This window comes from Chiloscyllium punctatum, chromosome 12 (genome assembly GCF_047496795.1).
Source record: "Chiloscyllium punctatum isolate Juve2018m chromosome 12, sChiPun1.3, whole genome shotgun sequence".
Classification (NCBI taxonomy): Eukaryota; Metazoa; Chordata; class Chondrichthyes; order Orectolobiformes; family Hemiscylliidae; genus Chiloscyllium; species Chiloscyllium punctatum.
The window spans coordinates 41617863-41631750 of NC_092750.1; the positions used below are offsets into that span (position 1 = coordinate 41617863).

Consider the following 13888-nt stretch of genomic DNA (forward strand, 5'->3'; position numbering starts at 1 on the left):
CTGTTATTGTGTTGGGTGGCAGGTCAAGGTCTTAAGAGGGAAGCCATTTTCTAAGTAGGCAGCTTTGAGCCAGAAGACATTTCATGGACATAGGAGAGGGTATCTATTATTCCTTCTAGCTCCACAAAAATTAAAGTTAATTTATTTAGCGGTTTTATAAACTCTCTCCAATGAATAAATTAGAGTCTCAAGTCACTTAACCCTGGTACACTTGATTTCCAGTTCCACACATTCTTACTTGATGATAATGTAATGCCAGCCTATTATTGATATGATTTGGAGATGCTGGTGTTGGACTGGGGTGAACAAAGTTAAAAATCACACAGCACCAGGTTATAGTCCAACAGGTTTAATTGGAAGCACTAGCTTTTAAAGCGCTGCTCCTTCATCCGGGTGGAACCACCTAATGAAGGGATAATGCTCTGAAAGCTAGTGCTTCCAATTAAACCTGTTGGACTATAACATGGTGTTGTGTGATTTTTAACTTTATTATTGATATAGAAGTCACACTAATGGTCAAAGTCTAGCAGGTTTATCGGCCTGCCAATCAGATTGCAGTCCCCAGATCCAAAGCCCCAGAGTCCAGGACCAGCTAAATGCAAGTGGCCTCAAGGTGGGATGGGAAAGTGAGGCCAGAGGAGGTGGGGAGGGAGATGTGAGTTTCTTGTTGGAGGGAACAGAGGTAAATGGAGAATTGTAGGGGAAAGCCGCTAAAACCCTCCCTTCTGCCGTCCCCCAGTCCTCACCTTCCCACAATTTTACGATAGGATGGACATAGCCTCAGCCAACCCACCTACCCTGACCCCAATTGAGGCCTTTAAAAGGGCAATTACTGGACATTAATGGGCTGCTTCCTGCCGCACTCGCTTTTGAGGCTATCACAAAGAGTTTAGGGTTGGTGGAGAAATGGAACAACTCATCCTGTTTATTCTTTAGTTGGGAAAGAGTGCAGGTGCCTCCCTCACCAGCTTCTTTTCCACATTTCCCGACCTCTACCCCCCCTTGATTCTCCTTTCACCTCTGTTCCCTCCAACAAGAAACTCACCTCTCCCTCCCCACCTCCTCTGGCTTCACTTTCCAATCCCACCTTGAGGCCAGTTGCGCTTAGCTGGTCCTGGACTCTGGGGCTTTGGATCTGGGGACTGCTTGTCATGCCTGCCAAGTAGTATTCCAGTGCTCTCAGAGCACATAGCTGCTAGCCAATCTGATTGGCTGGCAGCAGCAAGACTCCCTGTTAACTGTTGATGGAAATCCTGTCTCCTGACAATTAATGCTTCCTGTATGGCTGCGAGGCAGAAAGACATTCCTTGTTGAATGTTTATGCAGCAGGGTGGGAAACCCCACCATCCAAAACACCCAGACCAATGAGTTTAATTGTTATTTTAATGAAGGAGTAGGAGAGTGGTGATGGACATAATTCAGTCTGTTCAGGCAGAGGCTTTATTCAAGCTTTCAGGACAAGGAAATGAGAAGAACATGTGATTACTAAGCAAGACCTCTAAATGTGTTTTTTTATAAATACTTGTTTATGAGCTTTGGGCATTGCTGACAAGACCTGCATTTATTGCCCATTCCTAATTGTTTTTGAGAATGTGGTTCAAGAGTTGCCATATTGAATTCCAAGGGAGTTCCAGGGTTTTGACCTAATGCAAGTAAAGAACATTGGTATAGTTCCAAGTCATGATTACATCTGACTTGTAGGGGATTGTACTGATTAGGCTTGTTTTCCAATATTCTCGAGGTCACAGGGTTTGAAAGTGTTTTCAACGGAATCTTGGCAAGTTGCTGCAAAAAGTTTTGTACAAGTACACCCTGCTGCCATTGCACCATGGAGGAGGATGTGTATCAGTCACATGGTTTGCTTGCACCTGATGTTCATAGTGTTTCTAATCACAGGAAGAGGCCCCTTGACCAATCATGTCAATGTCAATCATCAAACATCATCTGTTGTAATACCATTTCTCAGCATGGCTACTAGTTATTCTATGTGATATTTCAAATGTTCATTTAAATAATAATTTATTGTCTTAAGGGTTCCTATTTTTACCACTGTTTTAGCTTAAGATATCTACAACTCTCTTGGTGAAAATTCTTTCCTTAAATCCCCACAAATCTTCCTAGCCCTTAACTTAAAACTGTGGCCCCTAGTTATTAACCCCTCTACTATGGGAAATGATTCTACTCTTTCCATGCTCCTCACAACTTTGTACACATCACCTTAGCCTTCTCTATTTAAGGAGAACAATCCCAAACTATTTAAATCTCCCTTCATATCTAAATCGGTAAAGCCCTGCCAACATCCTGGTGAATCTCTTCTGAACTCTCTTGAGGTAATCATATCCTTTCGATAGTGAGCTGACCAGAACTGCACACAGTAATCCAGCTGCAGCCTAACTAATGGCACATACAGCTCCATATAACTTTCGTGCTCTGTATTTAATCTCTTGATTAATAAAGGCAGCTATTCCAAATGCCTTCTCAACTACCTTGTCTATTGTGGTGCTGCCTTCAAGAATCTTTGGCCAAGCACAGGTGGTGCTATGTTTTAATTTTGGGTCTTACCATTCAACATGTGCTCCCTTGTTTTATTAGTCGTCCCAAAATCCATCACCTCATACTTTTCAGGATTATATTCTATTTGTCATTGTTCAGTTCATCTGACCCGCCCTTCTATATTATCATGAAGTCTAAGGTTTTCTTCCTTGCTGTTTGTCACACCACTAATTTTTGTGTCATCTGCGAACTTATGTACATCCTACATTCACGTCTGAATCATTAATGTAAACAACAAACCACAAGAGACCCAGCACTGAACTCAGTGGTATGCCTCTGGACACAGGCGCCCAGTCACAAAAACAAGATTTTATCATTGCCCTCTGCTTCCTCTCACTAAGCCCATTTTGCATCCAATTCACCAAATGGCCTGGAATCCCTTGGACTGTTAGCTTCTTAATCAATTTTCAAAAAGATGTAGACTACATCAACTGCATTTCCCTGACCTACACATTTTGTCACCTCCTCAGAAAATTCAGTCAAATTTGTTAGACGTAAACTCCCCTTGTCAAAACCATGCTGACTTTCCTTGATTAGTCCTTGTCTGTCCAAATGGGAGTCTGTCAGAATTTTTCCAATAGTTTCCCTAGCACAGCTGCTGCAATCAATTGTTGGCTTGCAGTTTCCTGATGTATCCCTATCGTCTTTCTTGAATAACAGTAGTGCATTAGCTGTCCTCCAGTCCTCTGGCACTCCTCCTTTGGTCAGAGAGGATTTGAAAATTAATTCAGGGCCCCTGCAATCTTCTCCCTTGCCTTCCACAGCAGCCTGGATACATCTTGTATGGACCTGGGGGTGTATCCATTTCCAAGTCTGCTAAAATGCTAATCTCTCCTCGCCCTCAGTGTTAATTAATATCACAGTCCCTCGCCCTAATTTCCTTCTCGACAGTGAATACAGATGCAAAGCACTTATTTAAAATCTCAGCTATATCTTTTGACTCCAAACACAGGTTGTTAATTTGTAAATGTGAATATAGTCTTGGGTCAGATTGGCGAAATCAATCATTTGACACCCAGGTTCACTTCCAGCATCAAAGTGTTTATTGTTGTGCATCGATGGGGAGAAAATCTCTGTGCACGCGAGGGGCTTCTCCACTGAACAAATGAAAATATACACTTGTTATAGATTTACTTTTAGACTGCCTTTGGCTGATACAAACCAATTGTATTATTAATTGATTCAATCAGGTTAATTATTTGACAGTTCATCTTTAGCTCATCTTATGATTTCATGATGTTTAACAGACACCCTTATTCATTACCCTTGGGCCTTCACAATGCATTGTATTCAGTTACTTTCCAGACTTTAGGCCACTGCAATAATTTCTGCTCATAGGAAAGGTCCTTTTCTAGCTGCCTTCGACTGAATATCCACAGGAAATCATTTAATGCTTGTATACCTGAAGTTCTGAAGTAATTAGGTCAGTCTCTTTCTTTCTATCCCATGCTAAACTTTGGATGAACTTGAAAAGGAGTTTCTATCAACATTTCTCAAGGATGTACCTTATCAAACCATATCGATACAAGCAGCTGCATCTACTTCAGTTTAACCAGAGTTCATTGTGTGTATTTCACAAGAGCCATTGTGTGTTATCTTGATCTTGTAACCTTGGATATGCTTCCTCCATGAAGGTTACAATTGCTTTTGTTTATACTTTAGCTTCAAACAGCAGACTATTGAAGCTGTTGTTTCAGCTAAAACTCTTCCTTCGCCATTTTAAGTCAACTGATACCCACTTTCAGCCATTTTGTGCTGTTTCAGCTATGAGCAGCCCGAACAGTAGTTTTACAAAATAAAACTTGCATTTGACGTATTTGTGAGTATTCTCTGAAGGTATAACAATCTGTAACAAAATGAAAGAAAAAGCAATCAATGCATGCTGAATGCAGCATTACAGAAGGATTAGAGTGTCCTCATGCATGAAATACAAAATATTAGTATGAGGATACAGCAAATAATTAAGAAGACATAGAATGTTGGCCTTTATTGTAAGGGTGATGGAGTATAAATGTAGGGAAACCTTAGTACAACTGTTAAAAATCACACAACACCGGGTTATAGTCCAACAGGTTTATTCGGAAGCACTAGTTTTCAGAGCACTGCTCCTTCATCAGGTAGCTAGTGGGGCAGGATCATAAAACACAGAATGAATAGCACATGTTCTTCACAGCCTGCAACACATTATCAATGAGGATGCGCACCTCGCCAAGACCTTTCCTACGCATCCACTTCTCACCTTTAAACAACCGGCAAACCTTAAACAGACCATTGTTCGCAGCAAACTGCCCAGCTTTCAGGACAGCATTGACCATGACACCTTAGAACCCTGTCATAGCAACCACTGCAAAACGTGTCAGAGTGTCATCATGGATACCACCATTATGCATAGCTTCTCATGTGACTCGGCCAACGTTGTCTATCTCATACGCTGGAGGCAAGGATGCCCCGAGGCATGGTAAATTGGCAAGACAAAGCAGACGCAATGACAATGGATGAATGGATAACATCAACAATTGCCAGACAGGGATGTTCCATCCCTGTCGGGAAACGCTACTTCAGCGGTCAGAGATATTCAGCCTCGGATATTCGGGTGACCGTTTTTCAAGGCGGACTTCAGGATATGCAACAATGCAGAGTGGCTGTGCAGAGGCTGATAGCCCACTTCGACACTCATGAGGATGGCCTCAACCAGGACCTGGGGTTCATGTCACATTAAAGGTGACCCGACTACACAATACACGCTTTCACACACCCTCACACACAAGCATGCATACACACACACCCTTACATACTCACACTCACGCAGACCCTCTCTCACACACATGCTCTCTCAGACACACACACATACCCCCATACTCACACCCAAGCATACACCCTCTCACAGGCTTATACTCTGTCACACTCACAGACACACTCAATCAAGCACGCACGCATGGACACACACATGCACTCACACTATCTCCCACATAGTCTCTCTCCCTCACATGCATGCACACATATATATATAAGTCTATGAGGTAAATTTGCATTTGCAGAATTTTATTTGCAGATATATTCTATTTTGCTCAAAAAGCACACAATCTGTCAGCAGTCAATCCATGTGACATTTTATAAATTCCTACTTTGGAAATAGAACTACTCTGACTCAAGATTGGAACACAGACAGACTCTAACCTCACACCTTTAATGCCTTTTTTAAATAAAACCTTAAGTTATCTCGGGAATGTGACGTGAAAGAAATTCTAAGATTTAGATACTAATAAATCGAAACTTGCGACTGATTCTAAAAGATGAAAGACTTAATAGCAATCTAGGTTTGTTCAATATATCGTATCAGTTGCATGATACAATGATCTTGTGCTATAAATTCTGTGTCCGATGATCCTGCACCACTAGCTACCTGACGAAGCAGCAGCGCTCCAAAAGCTAGTACTCCCAAATAAATCTGTTGGACTATGACTTGGTGTTGTGTGATTTTTAACTTTGTCCATCCCAGTCCTACACTGGCACCTTCTCATCACTAGTACAACTAGACAGGATTTTGATGGGACTGAAGCTCTAGGAAAGTGTATAGTTTTAGCAGGATATGACAAGATTATGATCCCAGCTGATGTTATTACTGGACAACTCAGATCCCAGACTGAAATCTAGTTTGCTAGATTATGTTTTGTTTTCGTTTGATTTTTACAAGGTGGTTTCTCACCAAGACAGGAGCACACAATATTGCAGATTTTGTATTAACAGTAAAACAAGTTTATTAAGCAAAAATAAAATAAAATAGAATGAATTAATCTATTTGCGTATGGTACAAATTAAAAGACTTTTAAACACACAAAGTATAATCCCAAAACATTCCATTATAAGATTTTTAAAAATCAACATCCCTTGTGTAGTATCCAACAGCAATGCCTCTATAGTACACCAAATGGAATTCCTTTCTCTATCACCTCGATAGATCGAAGGAAATGCTGATTCAAACTCCTGGACTGTAACCTCTGATGGGCGTATTCCTGAGACCATCATCCAACTGAGTTTAAACAAACTCAATAAAGCCCTCTTCAGGGTTTTATCCCAATACTTTCCGACTGGGACTATCACAAACTCCTTACTCTAATGTAATTTAGTTTTATTATACTCTCCTCTTCTCATGAGCACAGTACTACCCAAAGCAAAGTAAAACTGAAACAAATAAACCTCCCCCTCTAGGCTAAAAAGAATCTCTAATCCAGGAAGTGCTAACAGAAACCTTGAGCTACAATCGCCTACCTTGCTAGGTAATAAAATTTAAAAACAAATAAAGACGAGTTATGCTGCCAAAGTAGCCCTCTCAAACTGTTTCTCAAATAAATCACTACAGAAATATTTTACAAGTTAATGAATAACTTTAGACAAACATCATTGAAATTGGAATTAGACTACTTAGCCTTGGTTGGAATATGGGGTGTTGTGTTTAAGTTACAGAATTTGTAAACTGGAGGACTAATACTCTGCACAATATTTTATCAACCCCTACAAGGATAATTTCAGAATTTAAAATTCATTTTCAAAAAATATTTGGAATTATAATGTCAGTTAACTGTTGGATCATTGTCATTGATAACATGCAACTGGCTCACTTGTACTTGAGAAAAGCAAACTTGCTTTATTCTTTGGTCTGGCACATACATGACTCCAGTCATCTCAAAATGGATAATTCTCCAGTCCCTTTAGGATAGCCATAAAGTCAACTTTGCCAAAAATGACAAAAGCACAGCAATGCTTTTTGAATATAATTCAGGTTGCTGATAGTTGTCAGAATGATAAAAGATTTCCTTTTTATCCTGGGCTGAACTTGAACTCAAGCATCTAAATATGACTCAGTCCCCACATAACATGTTCCTTTTTATGCAAGAAGTGATCAATTGACCAGAATTTTGATTAGGAAATTCTTTAAGTAATGTTGACAGGGATTATTTGCCTTACTCTTGGTTTATTTATGTAGATCAGTATTATTTACAAAGAACTTAATATGGATCATTATCAAAATGCATCTGTAAAACCTTGTAAACAATACAAAGCATACTTTTGCCATGGCTAAATTATTAAATTCATTAATGTTTATGAGGCTTAGTAGTGATCGAGCAGAAGTGATACATATTTTAATACAGACCATGACATATTTTTAAAAATGATGTCTTAAGAGATTATTCAGCAAAAAAAAAAGCAATGCATATCTTCTCATCCGTGCAGGTCCTGAGAATATTGGCAGAAGTTTTTGGAAGTACCTTTAACTGTCAGGGCTACACGCTACTACCATCTTTCATCCAAGTCTTTTCAGGAGCTGCTATAAATCTACTCTCAGTAGAAAATGTACATGGATTCTTTTTCCTTTTTTTTTATTGGTGTCGTAAATTAACTTCATCTACAGATGTTCACTTTGAAATCTGGATTTTTATTTTATCTTCCAGATCCTAACAGCTCTTAAAAATGAATACTGGAGTACAGAAAACATTGTTTTTGGTTGCTGTATGGCTCTTCTACAGAAGCTGAACAGAGATACACTAACTTGTTCTTTCAAGTGTAGTTATGTTGAACAGAATGGAAAAGGGTTTAAAAAAAAAGTGCTTACTGGTTTGAGTTATGCATAATAGAGTTGACAGAACAGGAAAAGAAATTGAGTATTTGGATGGGTATTACAAGGAAATATCAGCAGACTGGCACATTTGAGTTGTCCCATGGAATTCACATGTGTCATATCAATAGCTATAAAATATTTCATCAAGTTTTGATTGCTTTTTCATAGTTATGGCTTTCCAATTCACCAGTATTTTGAAATATATAGAGGCGTCTGCGTCATTTTGCAAGGCTATGCAGTGCAGACTGGAAATTGGGCACACACTGCCTCTGCTTCTGGTTGTTCAACCATTTCAGCATTTCATTTTATAGTCAGCAAGTTGTGAGCAGTGTGCAAGTGAATTCTAATTATGCATTTCCACTTGGGAAGGATCTTGAAAGCAGGATGTGTCCCCTTTTCAACAACCTTTCTTAAATGACATGCAAACTTTGGGTATTCCATTCTGACCTTCAAAATACACAACCAGTCATTGCTATTGCAAAGTGGGTGCTTTAAAATGACCTTAAAGGCTTGAAACAGCATACCTGTTTTCTGATTTAGAGATTATTAAAAACTTGCAATTTTTGCTTTATAGTTACATTAAAACATACTTGTTTTTGAACATATTTTAACTGCATTGAATAGAGCCTTCTATTTGAATAGACTCAGAATCATCATACCCATATTGTTCGACATTACAGTGTTTCAAGTGAATATCCATGTACTTTTTGAAATGTTGACGGTTTCTGCCTTTCCAGGAACAATAGGTCCAGGTTATCACCACTCTGTGTGAAAAATAATCCCCTTGAGCCCCTCTGACCGCCTTCCCTAAATTTATGCTTCTGGTTATGGCCTCCTCAACCAAAGGAAGTAAGGTTTATCACTCCTCCTAAAATCTTTTATAATTTTATATACTTAAATTAGGTCACCCCAATCTTATCTGTTCCAAAGAAAACAGCCCTAGCCTCTCCAATCTCTCTTTATAACCAGAATTCTCCAGTCCTGGAAACCTACTTGCAAATATCTATACCCTCTCATAAAATCACATCCCTCTGCGAGTGCAGTGGTTGGAGCTGCAAATAGTACTCTATGAACTAATAATTTATGCAGTTCCTGCTCTTATGGTCTATACTTCAGTTAATGAAGTCAAGTTGTCTAATTGTCTATTATCATTGGTTTGGTGTGTCTGAACACTTGAAAAATGGGAGCTCCAATTTTTCTTTAAACGTTTGCTTTTCATGAGTAGAAGTGCCAGGAGCAGGAAAGCTGTCTGAATGGTGTGAAAAAAGAAATCCACACTCACCTTCTTAGAATGCTAGCTGAGTGTTTGTTTTAAGGCCTTCTTCAAAACGAAAAGCAAAGATGAAACTGCTCTAAAACACATTTTCAACAAGAACTGGGCATAAGCAACAGCTGCCCAACTTCCTATTGTAAGTCAATTTTGGATCCAGTTAGCCAACTTGCCTTGACCCCTGTAAGCTCTTACCTTCTGGACCAGCCTTCACATGAGACTTCTTCAAAGGCCCGACTGAAGTCCAAGTAAATCACATCAGCTGCACTACCTTTATCGTTTTTTCAAAAAACTGAACTAAATTAGTTATAAAGAATCTCACTGAAACAAATTTGTGTTGACTATCCCTGATTAATTTCTGCCTTTCCAAAATTGATTGTCCTTCAGAATTTGTTCCAACAATTTCCTTACACTGATGTCAATCGAACTGGTTTGTCATTACCTGTCCTTGAACAAAGGAACTACATTAGCTATCCTGCAGTCATCTGGCACTTCATTTATAGCCAGCAAATGATTAAATATATACACCAGGGCCACAGTAATCTCCTCCCATGCCTCCACAGCAGCCTAAGATACATCTCATCAGGGCCTGGGGATTAATGCACCTGCATGCCTATTTAATACATCTAATACCCCCTCCTTATTAAATCTAAGGTCTTCTGGAACTTCCCTGTTCCAACCGATATCCCTGGCTCCAATATCTTTGGTCTTTGTGAATAAAGATGAGAAATATTTGCTTAAGACCTCACCCATTTCCACTGACTCCGCATACAAGTTGTCTGTTTGGTCTCTGATAATCCTGGTAATCCTCTTAATATACTTTTAAAAAGCCTTAGGTTTTTCTTGATCCCATCTGCCACAAAGATTTTGTGACCCCTCTTTGTCCTGCTAATTTCCTTTTAAGAAAATTTCTACACCCTTTCTACTTTTGAACATATGCTTTCTTGCCAGAGTTTCTTTGACTTGCTGCCTTTACCCTTCACTCTTAGAGGAACACGCTGGTCCTGACTTCTCACTATAATACTTTTAAAAGACTCCCACTTTTCAGATATAGATGTACCTGCAAATAACTGCTCTCAGTCTATGTTTACTACTATCTAACGAAATTGAAATTAGCCTTCCCCAATTTGGACACTTGACAACTGCACTATCCTTTTCCACAATGACTTTGAAACCTACACAGTTACAGTCACTATTCCCAAAATGCTCACCCAATGAAATGGCAACTACTTGACTGATTTCATTCCTGAAGATTAGATATAGCACTGCCCCATCTTGAGGTGGACTATCCACGTACTGGCACAGAAAGCTCTCTTGGATGTGCTTTAAAGATTCCATACTGTTTAGGTCAGAGGAGTTAGGCGACTTTATCTGCACATGCAATTAGAATATTCATTCAACATCCACTGTTATTTCATTAATCATATTTGCTTTTGGGAACGTTGCTGTTTTTAAAGCATGACAAAGTGTGATGGTTTTAAATATTTCACTAATTCAGTGTATGCAGATATTCTCTAATTATTACAAGAGTTATTACAAGACACCTCTGGAGCAGTAGAACTTGGACCTCGGCCATTTGGCTCATAGGTAGGCACACGACACCCTAATTCAGTGCATGCATTGCAAAAGTGACAATCCACAACACCTGTCCTTGTTTCAGCACATAACTCCTCGTGTGTTTTATAATCAGCTGGATGTCTATAAACAGCCAGTGACTGATTGGATCAAACATTCAAAGAGGGGGCAGCTAACTCTGAGGAGAAATCCGGATCAAACAATTGAAACAGTACAAGAAGGGAAAGGGAATCCAGAGGAGGTATGGCCAATTAATAACTTTCATTCTTGTATCCTTTGAGTCGAAACAGTGGCTTTACTCAAAGGGAAAGGGATGGGTATGCAGAGTGGAGAGAAAGGAAAAGCTTTAAATACCACTGAGATACAAATTGAGATTAATAGCTGCAACTCTTTCATGGGAAAATTTGGGAGCAAGTTTTCGATTAAACTAATTATCTGTTTTGATGGCTGAAATCTGATCAAATGCATTTGAAAACTGAAAGAGTTGGTATTCAGGGTCAGGTACATCACAATATAGGGCTTATGCCCAAAACGTCGATTCTCCTGTTCCTTTGATGCTGCCTGACCTGCTGCGCTTTTCCAGCAACACATTTTCAGCTCAGATCTCCAGCATCTGCAGTCCTCACTTTGTCCTCCTACATCACAATATACACAAAGTTTAACCTTACGTAGGAGTGAGTTTCAAATGTTGTTATTTGCGGTACTCCACACAACTGTAGACACACCCAAGAGAGACACTTTCCCTAAATTTTAAAAGGTAGTGTCACCTGAAAATGATAAATATTTTTGCTATGTATTACCTTTTGTGTACACAGACACATCATAATATGTTAATAAATTAATACTGGAAGTTTAAAATTAGCAGTAGTATATATACGTCCCATGGTTCAGTGTTGTCAGAGGCAGGTTCTTTAATCAGAGTGGGAAGGGCATGAATGCCCTGCCTGCCAATGTAGTTAACTCGGCCACATTTGGGGCATTTAAACAGTCCTTGGATAAGCACATAGATGATGATGGGATAGTGTCAGGGGATGGGCTTAGATTAGTTCACAAGTCAGTGCATCATTGAGGGCCGAAGGGCCTGTTCTGCGCTGTATTGTTCTGTGTTCTGTGTTCAAGGTAAGTAGTGCATCCAACTCCAGACGAACTGAATTCTGATGAACTCTATTTCTTGGAGAAGAAATACATTTCTCACTTTAGTCTCTTCTGTTTCTCAGTAAATCCACTTCTAAAGATCATTTATTGTACCATTAAAATGGCTTGGTTCTAAATATCCACTTTCCGGCTTTAGCATATTTAAAACTTGCACAAAAATGTTTCACTCAGTTTGAGCATTTCTGTGAAGTGCAGATGTACTACTTGTGTTTAATAGCATGCAAACTGCAGGATTTGGTTTCAGAAAGTTCACGTTCTAAATGGAATGGACTAATTCCAACATTACAGTACAAACTGGAATTTCCTAAAATTTGTATTACATGTTCAGGCATGAGTTCTAAATTATGGAGAAAATATTTTACTTGTCTTTAGGACCTCATGGTTGCTGTTTTTGAGAATGGAAATATTCTCCAAGAATACGTGGAGGCTGAGGGGTAACCTTATAGAGGTTTATAAAATCATGAGAGGTTAGGGTTAGATTACTTACAGTGTGGAAACAGGCCCTTCAGCCCAACAAGTCCACACCGCCCCACCAAAGCACAACCCACCCATACCCCTACATTTACCCCTTACCTAACACTACGGGCAATTTAGCACAACCAATTTACCTAACCTGCACATCTTTGGACTGTGGGAGGAAACCCGAGCACCCGGAGGAAACCCACGCAGACACGGGGAGAATGTGCAAACTCCACACAGACAGTTGCCTGAGGCGGGAATTGAACCTGGGTCTCTGGTGCTGTGAGGCAGCAGTGCTAACCACTGTGCCACCGTGCCACTCGCAAAGGTGTGGAAAAGGTAAACACCCCTTTTCCCTGAGGTGGGGGAGTCCAGAGCTAGAAGTCAGAGGTTAAGGGTGGGAGGGGAAATATTTAAAAGGGACCTAAGGGACAACTTTTTTCACACAGAGGGTGGTGATTGTATGGAATGCAATGCCAGAGGAAGTAGCGGAGGCTGGTATAATTACAACATTGAAAAGGCATCTGGATGGGTATATGAATAGGAAGTGTTCAGAGGGATATGGGCCAAGTGTTGGCAAGTGTGATAAGATTGGGTTGGGATATCTGGTCGGCATGGACAAATTGGACCAAAGGGTCTGTTTCCATGCTGCACATCTCTATGACTCCATGATTCTAATACATACTTGAAGAGGTACAATCAAATGCAAAGCTGTAAGTTAATGAGTTGTCATACCCCAACCCAAATGTAGAGTTGCTAATGGAAGTTGACTAAAATGCAATTCATAACATTAGAGCAAAATACAAAACTGTGCAGTCATTTGGAAGCATTGATTAAAGTACTATCGGCTGCTGAAAAAACAATGGCTAAAACAAGCAATCTACAGTTGAATATTCAAAAGAAGAAACCAAGTTTGAAAATTTCATCAGTAAAAATATTTTGGAAGAACTTAACAATGGAACATGTTTTCAATGACATTTTGATCATATAGCTTTGTAATGGTTAAATGTTCTCAATAGGGGATCCAAATTTGGCGGCGATCTAGGAGTCCCAAGAAACTTCTAAAAGTTAACTTACCTGTGTTTCCAGCCATCCAAAGATGCCGAAAAAGAGTGGAAGAGCATCCGAGGCCAGGTCTGCAGCCCAGCCTGCAGGGTCATCAGAGTCGATTACTTTCCAGGCCCTGGTGAACGAGCTCGCGATATCTCGCGAGGTGTTGGGGAAACAGATAGAAGAGAAGCTGGCTCCAATCTCTATCA

At 39.8% G+C, this 13888-nt stretch overlaps 1 protein-coding gene across 1 annotated transcript in view; it reads left to right on the top strand.

The window, feature by feature from the left end:
* Positions 1–12608, top strand: part of nampt2 (nicotinamide phosphoribosyltransferase 2) — a 44003-nt gene extending 31395 nt beyond the window's left edge. Inside the window, 5 exon segments of the mRNA XM_072581692.1 lie at positions 502–613; positions 7786–7905; positions 8004–8156; positions 11131–11256; positions 12543–12608. Coding sequence (XP_072437793.1) covers positions 502–613; positions 7786–7905; positions 8004–8156; positions 11131–11256; positions 12543–12608 — 577 coding nt within the window.
* The last annotated feature ends 1280 nt before the right edge of the window (positions 12609–13888 follow it).